Source organism: Anopheles moucheti, chromosome 3, assembly GCF_943734755.1.
Source record: "Anopheles moucheti chromosome 3, idAnoMoucSN_F20_07, whole genome shotgun sequence".
In the NCBI taxonomy this organism is placed as follows: domain Eukaryota; kingdom Metazoa; phylum Arthropoda; class Insecta; order Diptera; family Culicidae; genus Anopheles; species Anopheles moucheti.
The window spans coordinates 76,294,308-76,321,896 of record NC_069141.1 but is presented as its reverse complement, the minus strand read 5'-3'; the positions used below and the strand labels follow the sequence as shown (position 1 = coordinate 76,321,896).

The window sequence follows — 27,589 nt, the reverse complement described above, 5'->3', positions numbered from 1 at the left end:
TTTATGAGTAACAAATTAGGCATCGAGGAGTCACCGCGTACAGTGCACCGTCGTTGTCATCGTGTTTCTGAGTCAGTCGATCGTTCTATTTTAGAGCAGTTTTTTGTCCCATTCTGGGCAACTCATGCTCATGCCACGAACATACAGCGCTACTGCCGCCCATCAGTGCCGTGCACCGCTGTACTTATGAATCACACGGGGACGTGCCAACATCTTACGAACCCGGAGCAATTTATGACACTCCTACCCGTAGTCCCCTCGGTTTCTTTACGCCACCGACCAAAGTCCACACATTGTACAACGTTCTTCACCCCCACTGGGAGCATTGTGGAAATCAGTGTGCCGAATCACAAGGATGGGTTTGCTATAGCATTGCGTCCACGGCACACATCGATGCTCATAAAACGTGTTACAGGCTGTGGTGATGGATGCAAAGCGTTTCGTTGCAAGTATTGTTTACACGTGTGTGTCTTTTTTTGTTGCCTTTTATCTCAACCCCCGTAGGCGTTAAACTCGAGAGAGTACATCAAACACCGGTTCGGTAAGTGTACTATCGAGATACCGATGGAACCGCTTACGATGTGGCAAAAGTGGAACTTTTTCGCACCCATTCCACGCGGCTGGGATGCAGTCTTGGACGATCGTGTATGTGTGCGTAGTTTTCGCGAGAGATCATTAAAGTTTTTAATTGCATTCGCGAAGAAAAACAGGTCATGCGCTGGGAAGGAGGACTATATATATCTTGGAAGTCATTAGGAGCATGGTTTATTGCATTAGTTTCTGGTCCGTCATGTGGTTTGGACAAATCCAGTTTGTGCCAAATATTGGTAGAAGGTACCGGTACGCAACCCAGTTTTTAAGTAGTTATAGAATGAAGCCATCTGATTGCTGGGTCTCTTTTGGTGTAATGTAGAGCAGGAGTTTGGTGTTGTAAATAAATATGTTTATATTGATGTTGCAAAGTTCGAAAAGGACTTGAGCAGTTTTATGGAATTAAAAGAAATAGGAAGAACTAGGTGAAGTTTTGAAGAATGTTTTTATTTATTTAGGATCCCATCTTTCTTATTGACTCTAACAATCCTTTGTTTACTTCCATTACCTATAGTTTTTCTTATAGTGAGTTTTTCTCAAATAAAAATTCCTGTAATTAAAAACGATTATCTATTGTAGGAGGTTGTTCAGTACATTTTTTTATCGGCACAATAACCTCAAGATATCTTGACTTTGGCACTTCTGGCTTTCTGTAACTTTATTTACCCATAGCTGGAGAGTCAGTCTTGCGTACTGTAGATAGTATTACATTATTGTTACATTACGTACAAGTTTTCTCACAATAGACCCAACTTCAAACCCCGTTTAGAACGTTTCATTCCGGATGCAGAATTTGACTATCCAGCTACGGTAAAATAATGTCTAGAGATTCCACAACAACCAGAGCTAAAATGAAGAAGCATTCACTGGAGATATTATAGACATTATAAACAAACGCACTATTCCGATTTTCCCCACTATTTCACTCTATACTGACGGATGTACTATAAACAGGGGGCTATTACACTTCCTAGCACACTTCATTTGAAAGATGAACACTAAGTGATCGAAACATTTCCACGGATTGAACCCAATTACCTGCAATGTAGAAACAGGTGGCGAGAATAAGCTTGATATTGATACACACATGTGTTCCGGTCCGTTTCAGTATCCTTGGTCAACGTCGAGCTACAATGCAGGCTCATCATCATATTCTGCATCGTCTAGTCTGCCAAGCTCCTATCGGAGTTCAAGAGTATGTATCTTAAAAGTTCGCCCCTCCATGCCCTGTGGTCCGTGTAATGTTCGCACAATTCCCAAAAAAAATGGTTCTGTGCGTTCATCCAACATTGATTTGTTTACTCTAATCCCCGGTTTGGTTACGCTTTGTTCCTCCCATTCCCAAATGGAAACAGTTACATTTCTGTTTAACAAATTGTCAAGTCCCCTATCCCGTCTTTGTCTTTGTCTGTTTGCATTCTTGTTGGTGTTGTTCGATTTCCTTACTTCAGATAACCTACTGATAAGTCTGGTAAGGGAATTGGTGTGTTCTACGAGTGGATCTCCATTTTCCAACCGACTGGTTTTGTGTCTCTTCCATGTGATTGTTTGAATGTGTCCGGCTTTGTTGTATCTTTCCGTGCAAGTGTTCGCGGTGTAAAATGGCGATCAACTGTCGTCACCGATAGTGGCAACGTAAACGCGAGTACGCCGGGTTTAGCCCCGGCACTGATTGACAGGTTGGCTTGCCAGCGATATTTACGTCGTTGCGTTCTTCCGTGCTATTTCTGTAAGTATTGCGAGTCCCTTGCGTCGAATAGCGGCAACACTTGCACGAGCGTGACGGTAAATTCTGTGAGGAATTAGAGTAGAGGTAGAGGATTAACATGGATGCCAACTGTTGGTAGACTAGGTGACGATTGGTTAACGCTGTTACTGGCAATTCTTACGTCGACGAAACCTGAGCTCCGACATAAGTAAATGAAAAGAAATAAACCGAAAAACGAACGGATACAAGTTTGAAATTGGCGCCAGGAATCGCGGATATCTTGTTTGCATTGCAGATGCATGTCTGAATTTAGCACATGCAGGTTCTTGTAGGGCGGGCTGGTATCAGAAGATTGATGGATGAGGGTTTCGTTCTGCTGTAACGGCATGTTTCAGCAATGCAACCGTTTTGCTGGCATCCAAAGACTTATTTGCTGGCGCTAGTAGGAATTACCATAAATCAATGTGATGTTCTTTTTATGTTCCGTTTGTATGGTGAGTAGAACTTCGTTGTATGGTTAAGGGTGAAGACTCTTAAGACGCCTTAACGGATTCATGTGCTAAAGTGTACATTCGCACTCATCTGTTGTTATTTGCATTATAAGTTTCTAACTTTATTCGTAATATAACCTTGTTAGTGATAGTCTTCTATCAGTGAAACTTACACGTCTCGTTTGTCCATTTCCCCGTTTTAGTTCTCGACCGAACCTTCAACTACGTCCCGGTTCGGTTCGTTGAGTTCCACGAGCACCTACCGTCCATCATTCTCTTCCGGGAGCTACCGGTCACCGCGAGCAACGACCACCTCGACCACGTCGACCACTGCTCCAAGCTCAACCGTTTCCTCGTTCATCAGCCGGTACTCGAGTTTGGCGGCCGATAAAGAAAAGGAACGGGAAAGAGACAAGGCAAAGGAAGAGGAGCGACGGAAGGAGCGCGAGTTACGGGAGAGAGAACGCGAAAAGGAACGTGACCGCGAGAAGGAACGTTTGATCGAAACGTCCAAGAAGCTTGAGGCAGAGTTAAAGGAAAGCAAGCCGGCACCGTTGAAGAAGTCCTCTCTGATAGCGGCAAAGTACGGTTCCAGCAAGGACGTTGCCGACGATTCTTCCACAAAGAGTGGTGCAGCCGGTAAGCTTCAATCCACTAAAGACGCTGGCGTAAAGCCGAAGAAAGAAAATGCGCCGCCAGTGACGTTCACCACCCGATATGGACGCGCTGGAGTTGCGCGAGAACAGTCCCGTGAGCCGAGTCCAGCGACGAGAACGAACTCTTCCACCTCTATCGCCCAGCGTAGCAGGCATCGCGATCCAAGTCCGGCTCCCACCACCGTCACCGAAAAGGCACGTTCGCGTGATCCAAGTCCTGCGGTGGAAACTAAGCGTACCGGAGGATACGCGTTGGCAATCGCCAGTAAGCTGTCCGGTACGAAGCTACCGCAACAGAGTGCTCCCAATGAGTATCGACGGCAATCGAGCGGGACGGCGTTTGGACAGAGTCGGGCAAGATCGCGCGATCCAAGCCCTACAGTGCGCACTAGAACATCACGCGAACCTAGTCCCATGGAGCAGAGACGCATTCAGTTAGCCAATAAGATGATCGCCACAGCAACCCGGTCCCGCGATCCGAGTCCTGCACCCGTGCAGCAGCTGAAACAGAGCAAGACGAATAGTGGTGCCGATCCAAAGCAGAGGTTCACCAGCTCCATAACGATCAAAACGGGACCGGGTGTTCGGTCACGCGATCCCAGTCCAGCCGAAGGGCGAAAGATCCCAACGTTCGGTAATGCGAGTAAGGTGCGATCGCGAGACCCAAGTCCGGCGGATCCGAAACGCTCCGCATCGGCGTTGAGTGCACGTGCGTCTCGCACAGGCAACGAATCTGGGCTAGTGAAGCCATCGACATTTGGAAGTGCAAGGAAAACGCGTGATCCAAGTCCCAGTGTCGGCAGTAAAGTTCGCAGTCGGGATCCAAGTCCTGCGACGGTTCCACGCCGATCCTCTCGTGAACCAAGCCCGGCCGAGTCAGTCCGTGAGAAGTATGGACTTGGCGGACCCGGAGCGTATCGACCGTACGGACGTTCGAATAGTGCACTCGGCGCTGGTAACCGGTTTGGTGCTAGTGCTAGCCCTGTTCCGAAGAGTCCATTGGCGGATCTTGCACTATCGTACATGACATCCAGTGAGGCAATCGCGGCACGAACGAGTCGTCCGTCATCAAGGCTACGACTGAACTCACAATCCCGAGAACCTTCGCAGTGCTCATCACCGTTGACGGCGAGTCAGATCTTTTCGCCCGAACCACGACCAGTCCCGAACGATGATCAACAGCGCGCGGGATCTACATCATCGGAAACCACCGCCACCAGCTCATCGTCCGAAGAATCGTCGGAAGAAACGGAAAGTAGCGTTGAGCCCGAACCGAAGATATTTATCGAAATAACGCTTGTAACGCGTGGCACGTCCCCAACGCCACCGGGTGCAACGCCGCTGATAAGAGCCCGCAGGGCAGAGATGTGCAAGACTATCGAAAAGACTATTCAGAAGCAACTGTTACCGGTTGAAACGGCTGACAAACAGATCCAATCGGATCGGTTGGACGATTCGACCAAATATTTACGCTATGGACAACCTTCGACCCGCAGTTGGTCTCCGTACGTAGACCAAAAGTATGGAACTTTATCGCCGACACTTGGATATACGCGCTATTCAAGTGCATCTTCGCGCTACAGCCGCGATAGCCCAAGCTTCAGCCGTGAAACAAGCGTGAGCTCCTCGAAGAGCGATGCACCCGAGAAGCGGGAGCTATCAACACTAGCAGCCCGAGTGAAAGAGCTTAGCCTGTCGAAATCCAACAGCAAGTCCACGAGCAGCCGCTCGTCAACGGTAAGCTCCCCGGGTGGTAAGCAGAAGACGCCACCCAAACAGAAATCTCCTGAAAAGCCTCCTCCAGCACCGTCAAAGGATAGCCCATCACCAGTTCGGTCTGTCGCGAACAAAGACTTCCGCAAGTCCGCCCTGAACATGGGCCCAGCTCCAGACCGACCGCGCAAATCTTCCACATCGTCAAGCAAGTCTTCCAGCTCGTCGGCTTCCACCGCAACGCCGGTCGCTGAGACGAACGGATCGACAAGTCGCATTCCACACGTACGGCAGCAGAATGGCACCAAGGTGGCGAAACGCTCGGACCGATCCGCATCGTCCAGCTCGGAAGACACCAGCAGCACCGGCGGTTCTTCCGGTACCGATACAGACCGCGAGCAGTCGATCACGCGTACGGCGCCAAACGAGCAGGACGATCTCAGCACCGCGACGGATGCCTCGAACGCCAACAATGAGCTGCTACTGCGCGCGATACAGCTGGCCACGAACTTTGTGAACAATCAAAACCGCAATGCGACCAGCTGGTACGATAATGCCAGCACGACCAGCATGTCCGAGAGTCTGGCGGCGGACCCGAGCGGGAAATCGGGCTGGGAGGCGGGAACACACTACATGGAGAGCATCAAGGATGACTCCAGCAACGAGGAGGACGAAGACGATGAGGGTGAGGAACAGGGACAGCAAAAGGAAGGTGATGAGAGTGGCCAGAGGCCAAGCGCGGAATACCAGCAGCCGATGTGGTGGAGACGCTCGGGCAACTACGAGCAGACGGCTACGGTGCAGGAGTCGGTCCCGAGCGCGCGTAGCTACACTTATCGCATCAGGCGCGTTGAATCGGGCGAAAAGCCGTGGTGGTTATCAGATGAGGGAGCTAAACCGGTTCCGGATATGGAACCGGACTCGACGGAACCGTCCAGTACGGCCGGACCGGATATGGCTGGCGGGGCCGATGCTGCGACAGACGATGGCCGTACTACGGCCACGAGCATATTCGAGAGCCAAACGTTGAGTCCCTTCCGTCCGATTAGGGTGACGCGCATCGAATCCGGCGAGCGGGCCTGGTGGATGAAGAGCACGGAGAACGTCGCGTCAAAGTCGTCCAGCGAGCGCAGCAAGCAGCCCAGTAAGGAACAAACGCCCGACTCAGCCTCGGGTGGTGGTGGGAAGAGTCCTGGCTACACGGTGTTTAAGCTGGAAGCGGAAGATGAGGCGTGGTGGGAACAGGCCATGGCGGATCTGTCGCGCAAAGATCAAACTTCGGGAAGCAGTCCGAGCAGCACATCGGGCAGCCGGGAACCGTCGAAGGAGCCCACTCCGGAACCGCGTAGCCAAGGCGTCACGCTTACCCGTGTCGTGTCGGGTGAGAAAGCGTGGTGGTTGTACAGCTCCGAGAAGGTGAACGAGCTGGGACAGACCCCGGCGACGGATGGCACTGCCGACAACGGATTGGTGGATGCCAACGACGCGGTACGCGAGTGCAGCCCGGTGAAAGCGAAACCGTTCAAGATAACGCGCATCGAATCGGGCGAACGACCCTGGTGGATGTTGGAGACGTCCGACGCACCGGTTTCCCGCTCGGGATCCAAATCGAACGTCGTGAGCAGATCGAACAGCTTCAACTCGAAGGCGAGCGGCAAGCAGACCAGCCCTACGAAATATCGCATAACGCGCATCGAGTCCGGCGAACGGGCGTGGTGGATGACGGGCGACAGTCCGGACGAGGGTGCCGGAAGCCCGCGCAAGCTTTCCTCCTTCGTCGAGCAACACGGCGAAGAGGAAGCGGATCTGCAGCACGTTGACATCGAGGCGCAGGTCGAACAGGAGCTGGAAAACATCACGAACTTTGTGGCCGGTTTGCCGAAATTCCCCACCGGCGAGTATACGATCGAACCGATTACCAGCGAAACGCCACCACTGGGCGATCGTGCCAGCCCGGAAGGTGAGGCCGGTGGTCGGGCTTCGCCGTACGATAACATTCCCTCGACGATGTCTGTACCGCTGCAAGTGAGCGGCCAATCCGGTGTGTCCGCGTCGGTAGAAAATGGCATGCATGGCACTACCGAGCTTGGTAGTTTGAGCGGACGGAAGGACACGCAATCGCCGGTGTTCATTTCCCGTCACACCAACATTGACGATCTGCTGGGTGGCTCGTGCCATCCGCTCAGTCCGATGATGGATAGGATGTTTATTATGGATGGACTGCAGGAAATCACACCGAAGGACGTCCGAGTGCATGACAGTACGCCACAGTTTATCGATTATGCTGGACAACAGAGGTAAGGTTATTGTGGAAGTATATGTAAATAGTGCAAATAAGGTTAAAAAACAGCCACACAGACTTTTAGAACACATCATATTCGTAATACGTTTGTTAATATCATTAACTAGGTAATAGAAAAGAACAATTATTTTTGAATAGTTTGATGAGAATTAAGTAAATTCAAGAAAAGTTATAGTAAAGTAGAAAGAGAGAGAAAAAAAGTATAATTGCTCATTTAAGTTCGATATTGGTTTTTAGTACAACGATATTTTAGTACCAATTTCAACAAGATCGATCTATCCCATACACACCACGAAGGAGGGTTTGTGTCTTTGCTAAATATACTGTTGTTTCTCGGAAAAATTCACCACACTCATTTTCATTTTCTTTCTTTTACAGGCAACGCAAATCGGGCGCGGTAAGTCATTTTTAAATTAATTTTATTATATTTTATGTGAAGAAAGCAATTTCGAGAAAGTAATTAAGTCCGTGATTAAATAACGTAAATTAGGCAATAATATATTTATCCATCCATTATGATGCTGCCATATTTCCTGAATGTCCGTCTGTATCTTGGAATCTGATGAGCCAACACGTATACCCACGTCTGTGTGATTTTTCCGCCGACCGTGGGCGATGCGAAATGAACATTTCTGCTAAAACCGCCAAATGCAAAATAGAAGCAAATGTAACGTTTTTCACTAGGCGCTGTGCTAGTTGGCAACAGTTTCGAATGCGTTCTGCAATAGAATACGTCTGATGTGGAACGTTGCGGGTTACTTGTGGTGTGATGGCAATTTATTGCCATTTGCTCTCCCATCCAGGTGCTATTTTAAAACACAAAATCGCATGTTTTGCCAACTATCTCTCACACGCAGTGATGCTATAATGTTAGTTTTTATTATGAAGAAATGACACACAAAAAAATGATGCGTAAATGTGTAAGTTTTATGTAAACGTTGGGTTATTGACCCAGCTTGACCTACATACGCACATCCATAAGGTGAAATTTGCGAGTTATCATCAGGATTGAGGGAATTATTCCATGTCATCGGTTTAGTGAAAGGTGGATACCATAATGATCATGGTGGATTAATCGCATAAACTGGTGGAATAATAAAACTGTTTGCAATTTTGCATTGCAGTTCCACCTGGAAGACCGATCTTTGGGACTGCTTGGACAACAGAAATGGTAAAAATTAGCATGGTTGAAATATTTCCATGCATCGCAAGATTTATGACAGGACGGTTGGTTGAATGTCCACAAACCGATTAGCTGTGGGTTGTTCTAGAAAGCAACTATATCGAGACCGAATCCTGCACGTGCAAAGCGTGCAGCAATCATAAGAATTGTATCAAATGAGATTTTAATTTATAATTGCTTCCACGCGCTTCTCGTTACTAATTATAACACGAAGAGCGTCTGAATAAATACAACGAGATGGTACCAGTTGCTAATCTAAATTGATAATTGAGGATCGGGCGGGCCTTGCGAAACGCTCGGTACCATAGACCACAAGAAAACCACATGTTTGCGAATATATTTCGCATCGCCGACTTACCCCCAAAAACTTGCTGCGCATTTTCCGTGCGTGTTCCGTAAGCGATATATGCAACCCATCGTACGCACGGTGGTTGACGTAAAGCGTAAACTGAATCTCGCCCCTTTGTAGGATGCTTTTAAACAACTTTTATACGCTTTTAAAAATAGTCATTATTTCATCAGCAATGAGCAAAATCATCCATCTTTCCCCGCTTGCGATCGGTATCGACCGGTCAAACATATGGAAAAGACCAACCATCGTTCCCTCCTCTCCGGTTGTGCGTCCGCTCGGCAAACACAAACATATCGCGTACGATGCGTCAGGGCCCGAGCGCTACATGACGCGTCCAGGAGCCGCTTTAGTACAGGCAATGGTTGGAGAGTAAAGCAAACCGCGAACTAACGCGAAACGGTCAATATTTGATCATAACTCCCCCAAACCCGGTACATCACAAGGGCAAGCAATGTCGGCAGAAAAAGACAAAGCGAGAGAGAGACAGGACAGGACAGGAAATTGCACGCTCCGCGAATGATCATTTTCTTTGTTGGCCTTCGAAAGGCAACATTGTTTGTCGTAGCACCGGTGCCACTTGGAAATGGTACAGGAAAGGCACACCACCACTGCATTGCTGGGTACTACGCATACTACCGAGCGTATGTTCGGCACTAGTTCTTGGATGTCAGCTGGAATTAGGTTGACTGGGGTTGGACATAATTTTAAAGTGTGGCTTGCATTGCGGACATTCTACCGAAACTGTGCAACTGTTATTTGGTATAAAATATTTGAACATTACCATGGACATTTATTTTATAACAATTTTACACAAATTTGTTAAAATACAGTACATAAATAAACAATCATTTGTTTTTGTAGAAGAGACAACAATTTTTAGAGTTCTTTAAAAATGTATACTTAACGTTAAGTTATTTTTAACTCACCTCGCCAAATTCTCCTTCTAGTTAAGTACCGGAACGGCAATTTATGATAAAACGGTTTAAATAATAAGTAGTTTAAATAACGTTTATATAGTTAGTAGTTTGAAAGGATCTGCATGTTTGAAAAGAATATTATTCCTACCGTGCAATTATCAATGTCTTGATGCGAAATTATGTGTATTTTTATGTATGGCAATCTTTGGAACATTCACTTTTAATTGAAGAACTGAATGTGATATAATGGAACAAATAATTTTTATTAAATGAGTGTATACATCACTGATTAATGAATAATTGATAATTTCTAAATAATGCACATTAAAATAAAGAACCTCAGAGGAATAAAAATAGTCCATACTAGAAGGTTTTTTGCCATATAGTTACGTTATGCACTGTTGTGTAAAATGATGGTTTTGTGGCATATATTTTCGTTTTTTAATTGAGGAAAAATGAAAACTTAGAACGTCGAAAGAAGACCATGATTCCTTGGAAGGAAATTAAATTTTCTTTTGCTTAAATATTGGGAGTATTGAGAGTGTTAAAGTTGATATGAACATTAAAGGTTATGTAAAATTTTACATGAGGGTTGCTGTTTGACTTTCCGTTGTGAAAAAGCTTAGTTCGTTGGAACTTCAAAGGACTTTTTTTGTAACAAAAACCATCCATTTTCAACCATTTTGAAGCAACAAATTTAATCGACAATTTGATGATCTGTATTAAAAAAAATCCCAGAGGCGGCTCCCAGAGATTTGCTGACCACTGCATTAAAAAATTAATTGAATGCGACATGTCCTTTAAGAAAATAGAAATCATTAGGTTTTTTAAAGATCAAGATGATTGATCACGATAACGAAAGACAATACATGTTTCATGCGCATCCAGAGACGATCAATTTTTGCTAATAATTGCTCTACATCAAACGCATGACGATGAATGAGTGGAAAAGTTCAATTAGAATAGAAATAGCGACAAACCACCCTTCACACACTCTGCCCTTGGTAATGCAATCCTGCAGCAAGGGAACCTTAGACGGCCACATATGCGCCGCCTGCATGTGTGTGTGTGTGCGTATTTCGCCGTGCAAAAGCGGTGACAGACCCGGCTTCGTGTCTTCTTGATTTTTAACACCCTGCCAGCATGTGTGCTGGGGTAGAACCATACACACACGCCCCACCGTTCCCTTAAGGGTGAAAAATAAAAGAAATGGTGCACGGGCAGCGTACTGAAATCGGACAACTACACCGAAACGGGATGACCTACACAGGTGTGCCATGGAGACCGGCCCTGCTCCGTGAAGAAGCCGGTGACCGGTCGGTCTCGGTCCCGGTCCCAGTACCCCGCAAGGGTCGGGATGGGAATGGCGGGGGGGACAAAAAACCCGTTTCAAGGCAAGCGTTTCATCGTGGTGGTGTTGGTTCAGCGTTGCAAGTGAGCATTGCGGAGAGCAGAGAACACCCTTCGAACGTCTTGCATGCGTGGAGAGCGCGAGAGAATGAAAGACCGCATAAACCCCCGTCGAGCTTTTTGGCCTTTCAACCGAACCGCATTAAGTCAGTCGCTGAAAGATCGTTGCCGCGGAAGCTTTGAGCCGATCGCGTGTCCGGAGAGTGTACAACCCCTGCCGGATTCGGTTCCGGGCCTACCGTATCGCATCGTTATCATGCGCGGAGAGTGCGAAGGGTGATCAGTGTGTGACTGCCACCCCTTGCAAGCCCCTTGCAAGGAGAACTGATTTTTGGGGAGTGCAACACAGTTAACGTCAGCGTTGGCCGAGCTCGGCGGAATGTGATCGAACCGATCGCTGGCTACCTGCACGGACACGGTTGCAGCAAATAAGATCAACGCTGCGCGGCGGTTTTGCAGCGCCCGCAAAACGAGGGGCGAAGTGTTAAGTGGGCACGAAAATAGAACCATATTTCACGGTCTATACACCCACCGCCACCGCCGATCCGGTTTGAGGGGAAACGGAGTTAATGGTGCAATTTTAGGGTTCGGTAGAATTTATGACCAACGCCACGTGTAGTGTTGTGGCGTTTGAAGTTCGCAGTTGGAGCAACAAAAAAAAAAGATCGATTGCAATTCGTTTCGTGTCGGGTTTGGGGGTTGGTTTCGCGGTGCAAACTGGAAGCGTTAGTTAGAAAAATCGTGCCGATGTGTGAAGCCGTTTGATAAGCCGATTAATTTGACTGCTTAAGTGCATTAAAAGGCGTGCGATAAGGTAGTGGAAGTGGAGTTTAATCATTTTGTAAACGAGATTTTACCTAACGAGATACGTAAGCCACGAGGAAGTGTCTAAAGTGAGTGCTGCTGTTGTCCAATTTTCATACAATCACGTTCAACGTCGTTACACGAAAGAACGAAGTAAGTCAAAAGCATTCAACTCCAACAGAAGCCTCCCTGGTCTCAATGGTCGACGGAACTATTTGACGTGCGCTGCGGTTTGTTCTTTCGTCTGGGACGCCTTGCCGTTCCGGAGCGTTTGGCAACCGGAAAAAGTAAAAGTAAAAATCAACGACAATGGAATGGGAACGCGAAACAGTGTGGGAATGACGGGGAGGGGTTGCAAAGCATGTTTTGGACTTTTGGGTTATACTGCTCTGATCGCAAGGGAAAGAATAGAGAAGAATTTCAATTTCAAAAGTCCCGTGACGGATGTGATGGAAAACACGGTGAAGGTCACCTTGGATGGATGGTTTGGTTGATGTGAGGAATGAGATTAGTACAAATCCAAGCCAACTGGCTGGTCAAGTTCTGAGAGATATTCTTCAGACTTAACATTTGTTTAAAAAAAAACGCGAATAAGCTCCCGAAATGTAAATCAAATTGCAAATAACTTGGCGCAACACATGTACCGGACAAGTTCTGTCTTATTGCATAACAAATTAAATCGTACCAACCTATCGAAATACGCGTCGCGCTACGGCGCGGCATTTAAGCATTCATGTCCACGAAGGACGTCGTGGCATGGAAAGTGCTCTATCGATTGGGGACCGCAATGGGGGCGCGTATGGAAAATTTAATTATATGCAAAGGTTTAGCTACAACAAGCACGAACTCCGTACCGATTTGTTAGGTGGGCAGTAAAAAAAGTAGAAAGCTCCACAGCATTCTCGGCACATTGTCACACCGTGCGCACGAGAACGTGTGCGAACGCGGCGATAAACGCACCGAACGCGAGCGCCTCATGCGAACAGCTGGGGCAGCGTCCTACCGGTGCCATGGTTGGGTCGGGCCGTTTGAGCCCGTCACTTCATTAAATTGAGGTGCAGTTAGTCGCAAATTATTTTCCTATCGCTAACCTGTTACCGTTCCGTGGTACGCCGGCGTGGGATTGTTTTGCTGTCAAAACGTTCTGTTGGACGAGAGTGGATCAGTTGAAGGTAACTGACAGATATTGGATTTTTTTATGCGCTTGTTGGAGGTGATATCGGAAACCATTAGAAACGTGTGATAAAAGTTATCAGTTAACGGTACGATCGATATTTTATGAACGTGTTTCTTTGTGCGAACTGATAGGTCTTTTCGGTGGTTTTCGGGTGACGTTATCAAACATGGAAATGAATCTGTGTTGTGATTAATACTTCTGTAGGGCTTCAAATTTCGAAATGGATGTAATACATGTTTTGTAAGCGCTGTTTTGATAAAATATCTGTGAAACTTTAAACAATTTCTTGTTCAATAAGAACTACTAGAACCGTTACTCAATTTCGTCTATGTCAGTGATCAGCGACGAGTGAATCTCAGGGTCTGGAATGAAATATTGAAGAGAGTCCTCGATGATTTCACACTCGAGTTGTTAGTTGATTTTCTTGGAAGAGTTATTAAAGCAACCTTGGTAATGAAGGGCCTTTGGAAGAACTAATCCTTCCTAATGATGTTGACTAGTTTAGCCTTGAATCTGTAAAGATCTGGAATTCTAGAAGAGAGATCCATAGCATTACTTATGCGTGGAGTTACCGGTTCGTCCTGTTCTTAAAGATCTACTACATGGTGAAGAATTGGTTAGTAGATGATGTTACATTTTAGTAACTTTTCTCCAAGAATTTCGAAATGATTCTTCTACGATCTTTAGCACGTCCTTCTTGGCATATTGGACATCCACAGTTGATGAGGCTCTCATATATATCAGGCATATCTTCGGCCTTGTGGGAAACGTTGTGGTGCAATACCATCATTTTTGATCGATTTTAATATCAATTTCATGAATTCTGGAATGCCTCAGTTTGAATCTTTCATAAGCAATGACAAGGAACACATTATTCATGAAGTTCTTGGGCAAATTGCTTCAGCAGCTATTGAAGCCAATATTGAAATATGATTCTTGCACCATTCTTGCATAACAGCTGATGTTTCCTCTATTCTTGGAAGATGTTAAACTTCTTTGTTATGTCAAGGTATGGATGAATGGAAGAAACATTTTAAAAGTAATAGGGCTGAGAGATATTCAGTAAATCACACTTGTATAAGTTCTGTATTTGAATTCTAGAATGAGCTGAGCCAGGTTCCACAATACAAAACAAAACCCCCGAACCAAAGCTAGAACTACTACACCGACATGCGAGCAAAACCGTTCAAATGTACTGTCTTCAACAAACGGGACTCTTCGGTGTGGCTAGAAAACTGGCTTGCGAAATGGTTAGTAAGATGGTTTTTTGCCGTTTCCCCGCAGTCACTAGCTGCCATTTGCTGTTACGGCCATGCTGCTAGAAGTTCATTTGTGCTGCTGTAAAGTGGTGATTTCCTTCCCCATTTCCCAGCAAACCGGGCTGGCATGTTGTTTGCTGTACTTTCTCGCATTTTGCTCGTTACGGATCAGGATCGATGAAAAATGGTGCCTTTGACCTCCATGGGGGGAACGAGGCAAAAAGCTCATATTCTTGTACGCCGCACACTTTCCTGCCCGCATGGAGTCCCGGATCCAGCATCGTCCCGGACCCCGCAGCTAATCCGTTAACGATCGCGACGAAGCAAAACCAAAACAAAGACTACAAAACCCCATCCAAATCAGATCATAATTTCCCGCCGTTGCCGCCGTTCGCGGTGGGCCTGGTTATGGTTAACGCAGGAACCCCCCCGTTTGGAACCATCGGCCGGAAACGATGGCTTATTTATCGATCGGTGCCGTTTTGCCGTACATTCGCAATTCGGGCAGCGCCTGGGCAACGACGGGCATCACGGGCCCGAGATTTGTTACGCTGCCGAATGACACGAACCCAAACCCGAACTGTGGGGTCTGGTTTTTGCTAGCGCTTGATCGACGATCTTGAACTTGGGTCGGTTTGTTTACCAAGCCAAGCATAAGTTATGCTCGACCGAGCGCACGGTTTGTGGAGTTTGTGGGGTTTAAAGCGATTTTTTATTTGATATTTCAAGGTAAATAGAGACAGTTTGGAAGGAAAAGCTTGCAATTGTGTTCCCGGCAAAAACAAAGCTCACAATGACGCTCCTGTTACCGGTCAGTCAGCCATTCATTGATAAGAGTTTTCATCGGCCAATTTATTTACCGATTGAGACGACGGTTCTGGCTCGATTCAATTGTGTCGCGCGGCGTGTGTTGTGCAGGAAAAACAGGTTTTTGCACCAATGCAGAAACGATACAGTAAGAAACGAACCCAAATAAAAGCAACACATACCCACGGAGACACACGGCTGCACGGTCGTGGCTGTGGCCACCGATACATAATGGCTTGCCGAGCTCCAGACCACCGATCCGTGTACCACCGTGCGCTGGATTCTACGACCCGGCGACGGGTTGGTGGCTGGCGCGATACTCTTTTTTTTGCGGTTGTTTTTCGGTGTCTTCGCAGCCGGCAGCAGCAGGCAAGAAAGCATCGAGCCGAAGAATAAAATAAACGACGAACGTGAACAGGTTTAGGATTGCCGGTACCTTTCAGGGGGGGTGGAGTATGGTGGAAAGCATCTGTACGGCGTAAAGGGCTACTGCTGCGCCCGTGTGGAAAGTGGACGAGTTAAATAAAAGGGGACAAAGACAACGACAAGATTGGCAGCATAAACCTGTTCTGGATTTAGGATGAAGGGGTTTTGTCTGTATTTTTTTTTTTCGCTGTTGCTGTTTGCTCTGTGCAAACAATGTGTAACAGTTGGGGATCGATTCGTGTTCGTGTCGCGCAAACGGTTGTGCAGCGCACGGTGCAGAATACCCCTTTTTGGCAAGAGAGCACCGAGGCACCGTTGATTTGTAATGGGAACCTTTTGGGCAATCGAGTGGAAGAATGCGAATGATGTGCTGGATGAACTGTTTTCGCTCCGAGATGCCCCTGGGTTCCCAAGTTCCCAAGGTGTCCAGCTGGTTTACGGTGGAAAATGTCTCGGATGCACCGGGCATAGCCGATTGTTCCATTGTGCTTCCAAAAGGTGTGTGTGTATGTTTGTGGAAATGTTTGAAAAGTCCCGAAAATGGATAGTCTATGTCCTTTGCACTCCACTAGCATTTAGAAACAAATCGTTCGGTAGCGAATTGAGGAGATGGTGGGAATGAAATATTTATAAGCGAATACATTGAGTTTGCAAATATCAGACCGGAACAGTAGGTAAGAGGGCTCCGAGGTGGGTGGAAAACTTGCCCGGACGGGACATTGGAAAATAATTTCGCCCGTGGTTCGAAAATTGAGCGATTCGTGTCGTAAACTGTCGGACAGACGAGCGAAATCGACCCAAACGACCGTACCCAGCAATGAATGATCAGGTGTTGGAATGGCCAACGTCGAATGCAATCGAGCAGAAAAGCAAACGGTGAGCTGGGGGCCCTTTGCCCTATCCCACCCCATGATCGACGAATGCCCACTATCGGAAAAATTGGAGAATGGCGTCAGACGAAGTTGCAACCCAAAAAAAAAGCTGAAAGCAGACGGTCGAACGGTTCGTCTTCTCTTGCGTCTCGCCTGGTACAATCTGTAACACAGCACAAATGTGTGCGAGCCACATTTTCGCGCGTATGTCATTAGCACCGAAACACAACAAAATTTGAGCCCAATCCGGGTGAGGGGGCAGTCCCCTGGCCGGAGGAGGTTAAAAACGAAACCAAAAAAAAATTAAAATGATTAAAGTGCAGTGATGTTAAGCCTTCTTTGTTTTTTTGGGTTTTATTTTCATGCTGCAGGAGATTTTATTATTATTTTTGCCTTCATTTTCAATGGCCGACGTAATTGCTGCGAAATTAAACACGAACTTTATTATGGTCCACGCCAATCACAACAGGAAACATTGCCAAACGATGAGGGCTTTTAAATGTGAACCATCATTTTACAGCGTGGTGGTTGCTGTATTAATATTCATAATCATGTGCTGAGAATGCAAGTTACAAGGTGGCTGCATCGGTTCTGCTTGAAGTGGCGCAATGCGCGAGTTGCGAGATGCTCAATGAATGGAGTTTTAGGTTAAAAACTACGGCAAAAAAGGATCAAAATGATGTAGAAAATGTGTTAAGTTTTAATTTAGAAATGGAAATTTTAGAAAATGATTCTTCAAAGTAGAGGGATAGCAATGAAACATATTTATTGCAAATATTAATTCCATAATATTGTTAAAAACATTTGAAAGCTGAAGAACGAGAGTTAAAAATACACCTCCGCAAGCGCCTGATCGATCACGAAGATCACGATTTTCACGAATCGATCATTTTACGAACGCATCTAAATATCTTAATTGTGCGGGAAGCAAACAACTATCGGCCGGATTTGTTGATTACAAGGCTCTACACCGGAAGCAGTTGAGCTGCAAAGCAAACAACGACGCCCATTTTCCGCCACGCCATAAGAAGCAACAGGTAAAAAGGACGCACTGGCCCGGAAGGAATAATTAAGCTTGATTAGAACATTAATATCGACTGCAAGTGTCTGTAGAAAGTGGGCGCAATACCTGCGCGTCGAATGGTGGCAAATGTGGACGAAAGCGAGAGGGTAATGAAGAAATCAAGCTCACCCAGAACAGAACAGAAAATTGCTCGTCAAAATTATCCTCACCCAGGTGTAATGGGCAGGTTCGGATAATGCCCACATTAAGGCAATCAAATAACACACAGCACCGAGCGGGAAGACGATCATTCGTTTTGTCCAAAACAGGGAATTCTCTGTTTGCTCGATCACTGACTCACCCATTGACCTTCGGACGCAGCTTGGCCGCATTTGAACCGGGGGCGGATGCATTAGATCGAAAGTGGCTTCCGTTTTGGGGCAAATGCTTTTGTTTTTTATTTAGCGCAGAATCTCGACCGACGAGGTACGATCGCACGGTGTTCTGACGGTTCTGGATTGCTTTCCATTCGCTTCGTATCTACCAGCGGAAGTCAGTTATTGCAAACTTCTCGACTACATCCTGCGCGAGAATTATTGGTCGTAGCACCGTGAGTGAGTGCACTGGAAGAAACGCAGAAAGTTCTACAACGAGTTGAATTGCTAACACCTTGTTTAAACATTTTAACATCTTATTAACTCTAAAGTCTGCCTTCTACGTCTACTTTCTTCTAAACAATGAGGTATTAGTTTTGCCTCGACTTTAGCAAAGACAGTTCGGTAGAAGTGACGATAACATTCTCGTTGGGATGTTTAATCCACCCGAAATCACCAAGTTCGCAAGTGTCGTTTTAAAATTACAAACAATTTAAATTGATTTATCCGTCGTCTGGGTTCGTAATTTTCGGAACTTCTCGCATATATTAGAACCGTTGGCAGGCAGCAACACCACTGGAATAAGTTTTCTACGCCGGTAGCTGGATATGAATACGTTTGCATAATTTTATGCTTCCACGTAGTCTCACACTTGCGCCTATCTCTCGCTATAAAGAGGAAGGAATGCAATGTGTCCAACCAGCAAAGAGGTAGAACCCTCACACGCCCTCATGCATGATCTGACTGATCTGGCAGCAGCAATGTTAACGAAAAGTGGAACTGATAGAGTTGCTTTAAAATTGAAGTAACGTTACCTTCTGCGGCTGCTATCTTCCCGATCTGCTGGATAAAGGGCCAATCTTAAGAGGTCAGCCAACGGGGAACCGTTTCTTCAGGGAATGCCTTCTCACCGTAGAGGGTTGTCACACGCGACTGCTCACAAGGGGGAGGACGATATACAGACAGTAAAATATTGGTTTTATGCTTCCAAGAAGGCTTCAGGAACCGGTGGCGAGTTGCGAGTTGGAATGAATTGTTGTGAATTGGAAAAAGATACATTAGCTGGAGCCCTATAAATTCCTCCACTCCTTCAAACAATGCACGATTCTTATCCGGTAGATCGTATGAGAAAGAGAGAATAAAAAAAAGAATCAACACATATTCTTTTCATCACGGAGGATGAACATTAAGGATGAATACATGCCATAAATTATGGTAAAAATTAAAAGTACACCCTAATTGAATTATAAACGAATACTATCGACTTTAACGTGTGGATTGTTACGAACCCTTTTATAGCACCAGGGTGTACTGAGCCTTTTATGGTAAATGACATTCCTTTTTTATGGCTCACTTATGAACGAAAAAAACCTTAGCAGAATTAGACCGCACATTATCAGGGGCGTTCATTAAAATTTGTTGGACAACCGATTCACTGCCGCCTGTTTCACTCACGCAGTGGAAGCACAACGATTTAAATTCAATTACACGTTGTAAATATCAGCCCATCAGCTTGTTGTTGTCGCAGCTGATTACACCACTTACATGCAAGAGGGCAAGACCTACAATGCGCGAAGCGTGAAGGGCGTACAGGACTTTTTTTTCGTCGTGGTTCTCACTGCTGCCAAACTCCCTTGGGAGAATCTTGGGAATTGTCCGTACCTCCTGTTCTCGTTCCGGTTCATGGCGGTTCCGGTCTTTGGGTGTGCGTTCCTTCGGTCACACTTTTCATCCACCCGGCGGCAAAGCCGGCACCAACAATGGTGTGAAAAGGGGTTCTTTCATTCGAATGCCTTCAAAACACGACGTCACGGAATACCCACGGATCGATTCTAAGCGGAATGTTACGGAACGCGGCACTTGTTTGCATTGTCCGTGAACGGTATTGAAATATTCGTGAATCGATTGGGAATCCTTTACAAGAAGAAGTTACGCTACGGGCGTAACAATTTACACTGTGTCACCATTTGGTTTTGGTAAAGAATTCCAACGCCATTATCAAATCAACTACCAGATGACGCCATAGGAGATAGTTTTCGGGGGTGGGTTGTTTTTTTGGAATTCCATTTCGTGGTGCTTTTCCTGTAAGCATTTGCTCCCTTTTCTTCCTTCAACCTTCAACAGGCCGAACGATTCGGGGTGTCTTTTTTTACGGGTTCGCGGATAATTGTTATTACCAGCAAGTAATTATACGGACCACGGGTTGATGGCGGCATCACCATTGCGGGTGGAAACTTTCTCCGCACCTTCGATGGTGCGCCATGTGGGCTATGCCGCCGCCAAACACCAATGGCACGGATGGTGCTTCGCTTTTCGTTTCGCCCAATTTTGTGCGCCCAAAGTGATGTGTTTTTTCTTTGTGGGGGTAATTTTGTTATTCTCTCTATTTGCGCTCGGTTTTCATTAATGGCTATTGAAAGATCGTATCAGCGCGAATTGTTGTTGCTAGCGCGGAGTCACGGTGCGGTTTGGGGATGTCGAGCACACCATTGTTTTGTGTCATTTCCCTCCCCGAATAGTACGAAGTACTTGACGCATCATCAGCAACGGCACCGGAGGAAGGAATGACTACAGCATCCTTAATTGATTTTTAAACATTATTACCCCTTGATGAGGGTGGTGTACTGTTTATTAAGCGATTGAAAAAGCCGGGTAAAGTGTAGAAGTAATAGCTATTTGTACGATTTGTAGTACAAGATCATTAATGTTCGTATTGACAACTTTTTCTATTGTCGATAGTTTGTTTCTTTTTCATTTTTAATTCGTTAAGGTACAGGCAGCTTATCGTAGCTGGAAACGCTAGAAAATATGAACATTTCTTTCTAATATTATTACAGGAGAATGAACAAATGGTACAAAAACAGTGGAACTAATGAGGAAATTTAATTTAAACCGTTCTCTGTTCTGATCCAACGATCAAGCATGGCAGGCGCATGTGAATTTTTCCCATCATACATCACGGGGCAAAGCAGACGAGGAGGACGCTTTATTTGCTTTGGAGATTGAGTCCCGAGGCACTTCCTTCCTTGCGCTGCTGCATTGCACTCTCCTTCGCTCGCAGTCACCATTTGTCGTTTGAAGAATTCTTTCCATTTCCCATAGCGCCAAGAACCCGGACCAGAACGAATCCGGGCAACGAACGATCACGGCCTGATACGGAACGAACGACGGAACAGAAATAAAAAGACAACCACCACCGGCAGAAGGTGTACTGTAAAAGGTCGGAATTCTACCGCTTGGCCCGTTGTTCATGTTTTTGCGCCTGCTTGCCTCCTTGTTCTATCGCCTTTTACGCTTTCCGAGCCGCTTGGGTACCGAAGCCGCCGGCGAGAAGCGTACCGCTCAGCTGCGTGTGTCTTGTCCCTTTTTTGTACGCTACGGTCACGGTGGGTTCGGTTGGCGGAGATGATACCGATTCTTACCTCGTCACGGCAGGTGGAAAGTGTAGAACAATCTAGCGGATAGCTAATGAGTGATTCAGTCACCGGCGATATGTATTATGCGTCACTCGCCGATGGGAAAAAAGACGCCAGCCCTAGGATGCCCAAGTCGTCCAACAATCTCGCGTCCTCGGCCGGTGAGGTGTTAAGAGGTTAAGCGGTGAGAATCTCAAGAATGTTGAAGCGACTAAACGGTTGGACGGTCGGGCGTCTGTGGTGCCTTAACTATGGGATGCACTCTTGCACCGCGGCTGGGGGCGGCCCGCTGTTGGCTGGGGTAAAGACACGACGCCGAGGATCAATTTGTGATTGCATCCCGCTTTTTCTCGTATCAATTTCAGGGTTTTCTCTCGATCACGTCGATCCATCGGAGGAGGGGGTGAATTGAGATTTTTAGCTCAGCTTTGAAGGCCGCCGAAGCGATTGCTATCCGCGTCGAGCGTTGGTGGTGAATCATTTTCGATTTCACCGCGAAAAATTGAGCCCAGGGCTGGCCTTAGAAGCCGTTCGTTCACTCTCGAAGACCACCCACTTTCGATATAAAAAAAAGGTTCATCTTCATTTTGGATGTGTCTTCAATTCAACGCTTCAATTCAATTCAACAATAAATTTATTAGCTTGAGAATAGGTTATACATTAAATTCAGAGGTTAAATAAAACTTTAAGTAATTGTGCAATATTTTACTATTCGGATCGTGGGCTGCCTTATTGATATTTATTCTACAGCATTTGTAGTTCATTTTGTGCCCATTTGCTATAATCAATAAAATAGCTCCGATTATACTACCTGATTCAAGTGTTGAGTATAGCAGGTTTGAGTTTACTAGATCAAACATCTAAGTAGTCAAATAAATAAATTGCTATCTTAATTATTGAGATGTTCGCAACAAGCTTGGCGCTTTAATCTAAATTCGAAGCAGTAACTTAATTTAAATCGTTACAATTCGGATCCCTGATCGGTTCCCTGTGTTCGGGTATCCCTGTTCAGTAATAAATCTAAATAAACAGCATAAAACTCGACAAAAAGGAAACCGCCCGCTTGTGTCTCTTATCGCAAAAGTCGACACACTGCACATTGTCTTTTGATGTCAAAAACTGGCAAACGAGCTTGTCCGCAGGGAAAACTTTCGAAAAACAAAACGAAGCGATCAACTGTGACAGATTGTTTTTAGAGCCGCTTTAACAAAATCCAGAATCAAATTATTTATGGTAGAATGACCAAGAAACAAGGGATGTTAGCTGGCTCCAAATATCGCTGGCAAATACCAGCATGTGCCACCCACCATGTACAGTGGCTTGTAAATTAGCTACGGTTTCCAAACATCCATTAGAAGCTGTGTTTTATTTTCCACAGTAAATCAGGAGTTTATTTTACAAGTATTTACATTTAATATTGAATTAGTGGTGGTGTTGGTGTTTTTTTTTCTCTCCTTTCTGTCGGGGACCAACTGGGAGCGCATCCAAATTTATAATCATGCAAAACGACGCGACCATTCGACATTAACAGTGGCGGTAACACCGGTCCGGTTGGTTGGCTGGCTGGTGAAAATCATTATGTCTCAATACTGTCCACACTCACACATACACCGAAAAGGGCATCGAGGATAGGAAGTACCGAAAGGTAAACCACCACAGCTCATACATACGGGCATCGGGCCTCCAGCCCGGTACGTACTGTGTGCATCGGTTGTCGGAGCCAAACATGTATTGCGTCAAAATGTTGCGGCGTCTGGCTTCGTTCCAAAACGTGACCAGAAAGCGATAATTGATCGGTAAGCAGGGAAGCAGGGGGAGGGAAAGGCGGAATTCGGGAAGGAGCCACACACCCCGGATGGTGGGGCCGGTGTGGAACAGGGCAAGTGTTGAAATTGAACTGAAAATCCTCCCTGACACGGTGCGGGCCACGGTGCCGGTGGTTGGTGATGTTGGCGTTGCCAAACCGACGGCCCAGGTTGATGTAGTTGTGTGCAGCATGGGAAATCGAGAGCAAAGTGTTGGAAAAGTTTTCAAGCCCAGATTATGCATATTTTTAGCCGCAAACAACCCCGTAATGATGGACGGACTGGAAGTGAGCGAAACTCGATAAATCTAAACTTTTGTTTGAAAGTAAGGAATTGAGCTTCGCCATTCATCTATTTCGTGGGCGACGGTGTGTTATAAATACTTTAGTGTTCTTTGTTGTATTTGATTTGAATTAATCACAACTCCGATTCAAAGTTTTGTGTATTATTAAATTAGATTATAATGTCACATTGCTTTAAACAATTTAAACATTTTGAGATGTCCAAAAGATCCAGTCCTTAAGTAGCTTCGGCAAAATTATAGCTAATTTTTATAGCAAACTAAACACTTAACTAATTACTATCACGTCACTTTGCATGAAGTGAGCGTAGACTTATCGATTTCATAACGGTTCGGGTTTGAACTCCCTTTGCAAACCGGAGTGCGTGTCGTGGCCTTCGCCTGGCGCCATACCGTTGATCAGCGCGCGTATACTTTCTACGCAATTTAAACAACTGCCACTACCCACCAGCTATCAGCGCAAAACTGGCTGCGGTTTGGTGTGTTAAGAACAAGGCCCGGGCTGGGAGCGCTAATTCAGGGCAACCGATTTTCCCAGCAACGGGAAGGCGCCGAAGAAACCGAGGCAAGGAGGGGTGGTATCAATTTCCTTACACCGTGATCTGATTCTGTGGCGCATCGGTACTCCACTCGCCGGGGCTCGATGGAACGTTCTTGTGGTGGGTTTTATGAAATTGATTCCGCTAAAGTTGTTCTTCACCGACGCGTTTCTCCTTCCCAACGAGAAGCAACATTTTATGAGCTGCACAAACAAAAGAGTCAGCGTTGGATGCAAGAATTTATCAATCAATTTTTCGCATCTAGCACACGTGTTTTGCCGTACCTGTGTTTTTGCGAAACAATGCACATCAAGAACATGGAGTTTGGTGACGCCTATATTCAGGGCAACAAAAAGAACATTTGCAAGACGATCTCAGGCTGACGTAGGACGAACAATATGTTTTTCGTGTGGTGCTTTTGCTGGCCAAAAGAAACCAAGGCTGCTTTGCAATGGTAATTGGGTATTATTGCATTACCACTTGGTTCGCGTGTTTTACTGAATACTGCCATGGGGAAGTGATGAACTGGGCAACAGTGCGGGTTGTTCCGCGTTTAAAAATAAAATGTCATTTCAATGTCCAGACACTGTTTAGCTTGTGATACTTTTACGTACAATTCTACGTTTTAAAACAAATGTAGGACAATACCGCCATTTGGTGCACCTCGTACCTGTACTTCGAATATCCGTTACAGTCGTACGTATCATCATTAAATTATAACACCACCAGCACGGCATTCAATCGATCGATCGTACCGAATGATACCAACGGTGTCTGGTACAACAAGTTTATGACCAACGCCACATTCCCGGGCCAATAAACGATCCATAACCACGAATGATGCGATTACATCCGTGCGTCGGTGTGCGATATTCTTGGGAAACCATTCCCGTCCAAAGGCCGGTCCGTCGGTAGAATAAACAAATAAAATCCACAAGCAACACCACACATCCAGAAATGGTGTTGTGTAATTAGAGTACGTAGATATATATTTTTTTGCGCCTCTTTCTCCAACGGGAATGCTGGCATCGGACAGTTAGTCGCACGGAAACTCGCACGAGCTTGTTTCGCTTGAGCTCGGCTAGCAGGTTTCTCTGTGTGCACATGTGTGTGTGTCGGACCATCCGGTAAGGATATGTCGCGTGTTGCGTAGAGTAGCGCACCGGTTGGCGACACACGCGTATCAAGTTGCACACGTGTATGGGTGCCCTCGCCCTGCTGGCATTATCGACAATTTGCTGACGTTTATCGGATGTAATCGATGCCGATGGTACTCACCCTACCGTATGGGAATGAAAATCGGGGAAAATTGTAACACAACCCGGGATGGGGGATGAAGTTGCTCAGTACGTTGTTGATAGTAATGCTGATAGTAGTGTGTCAAAATGGGATCCAGCAAAGGGGAAGACGAAACAGAGTGATATTGTGAATGTTCCATACCGGCTTTAGACAACAAATGGACTTAATTTTGAAAGTGGTTTCATTCTTATTTTAAGATATCTTCCATGCCCTATGATAAGAGACAAGACACATAACTATTAACGATCCATCTCGTTATTGAAGTCCTGACTTACTGCTTGCCGCTAGTTGTGCAAGACACTATTGCTAATGCCTCGTTTATCCAACCTCGTTACGAGATTATTTCGGTCATTTGTGGACGTAAATCGACTTAGCCTTAGTGGCCGGTAACCTTGCACTGAGGTCACGAGCAGCTTATAGAAGAGGAAACGAACTTAAGCAACATACAGTCACCCGCACACTTACGTGCACGACAGGGGCACTCGCAGTTGTTTCCTGCTGTACGTTGATCAATATTTCAATATCTGCTCCACATATTGTTACCATTAAGACGTAACAGAAGACGTGCGTAAGAGGTTCAAAATTAGACTGCACAATTATAGCGCGCAGTAGGCACTGTAACTGCTTTCGCGTGATTGTTTTATAATGTACGCCAAATTGTTATCAAAATTGCTTTATACAAGCAATTACAGCCCAAAAAGGCAAAGATGTGTTGCAATCGAATGGCGTTGTTTGTTTACTTTAATTTGATGCTGCTGCTGCTGCTGTTGTATACGGACAGCTTTCTCAACAAACAAGTTGTGAAACGTAATTAGTGAACGATCATTGGATTTTCACGCGTGCGGTATGTATATAAATGCGATGCGATATTTAACAATCTTCGGATTCGTCAAATTGCGTTTGAAGCTGCAGCACATCTTGTTTTGTTTCTGCTCATCTAACCTCTAAACGTTCGTAGGATCAACTCAAGACACCGCACATTCGTTGAACTTTGAACAGTCAGGCCAACTTCATAACCGGTAGCAATTGCATAGTTTTCCCACAGACAATAGCGACCGACGGTGCATTTGTGTGGGACACATGCGTGTTCGTGTGTGTGTGTGTGTATGTGTGCAATTGCGGAGGCAAGCCAGGGTAAATATTTGCTCAGGAAATATAGCTCCAGCAACGCGTCAGCTGCTCACGTCCGGAATCGGATGGAAGCCCCAGCACTGGTGAACTCGTGCGAGTTTCAATGCACATCTTCTTGTGGCAGTTCACACTGGGTGCATTTCCGCAGCGCTGCGCGAGTGTGTCTCGGTGGTAGAAGGGAGCCGGAAAGTGAAAGCATCCTATCGGAATTCTTCCCAAAGTTGGAAGATCAAATAAACTGGATCGATTTAACTTTTCACCTTCCGTTGTGGCCGCTCCGAATGACCTTCCAGTTTTTGGGGAAGGAGAGAAGACTTCAAGTAGAAAGTAGTAAGGGTTGAAGCTTATATGGACGGTTATCCCACACAGCTCACTGTCTCAGGGCATTACTCGTACTTAAGCCCACATACTTTTTTGCTTTGATAGACATGAAAACACTGAGTGATAATAACGAGAAAGAAGCGCAAAACAAAATTCCATATGAAGATGCTTTAAGAGGTTATGTGCTAGTTTTGTTTGAGTGATGGCGTATCAGATCATTTCTTAAAATCTTCCTCACCTTCATTCTTCCTTCATCCTCTGCATAGCACAGTTTCGCCTGATAGTGTTTCGATTTCGGCAGCAATAGAGCTATTTTGTAATGATTACAGCGTTCCAGCTAGGGTACACATGTATAACCACCCCCACGGTAATGCTGATGGAAGCTTTGTTAGATTGTGCCAACTTCGGTTCCTTCGTACGCTCGCATGCCAACTTCAAACTGAGCACCCACTGTAGCCGTGCGGTGCGTTAAAAAACCGGATGGTTTGAATTTGGATTACTTCCTCCTATTTGTGCTTATTTTTCCTCCATTCGGTTTGGTGTGCACAATTGTGCTTTTCTTTTATTTCTTCATCCAACCTTCTTCTTGCCAGTAGACCAGTTTCTTTCGGTACCGACGATCGGTTGGATAAATTAGAAAAAAAAACCGAATAAAAACACACGCACGCGAGACCTGAATATTGAAGGTTCAACATCTTTGCAGCGTAAGGAAATTAGCAATCATTACAGGCT

At 45.8% G+C, this 27,589-nt stretch overlaps 1 protein-coding gene across 1 annotated transcript; it reads left to right on the top strand.

The window, feature by feature from the left end:
* The first annotated feature begins 579 nt into the window (after nt 1-579).
* Nucleotides 580-5,713, top strand: LOC128303010 (serine/arginine repetitive matrix protein 1-like). Its single transcript, XM_053039863.1, has 3 exons — nt 580-645; nt 2,994-5,660; nt 5,702-5,713. Exons 1-3 carry the CDS (start codon nt 580-582, stop codon nt 5,711-5,713), a joined length of 2,745 nt encoding a protein of 914 aa, XP_052895823.1.
* Nucleotides 5,714-27,589: the final 21,876 nt, after the last annotated feature.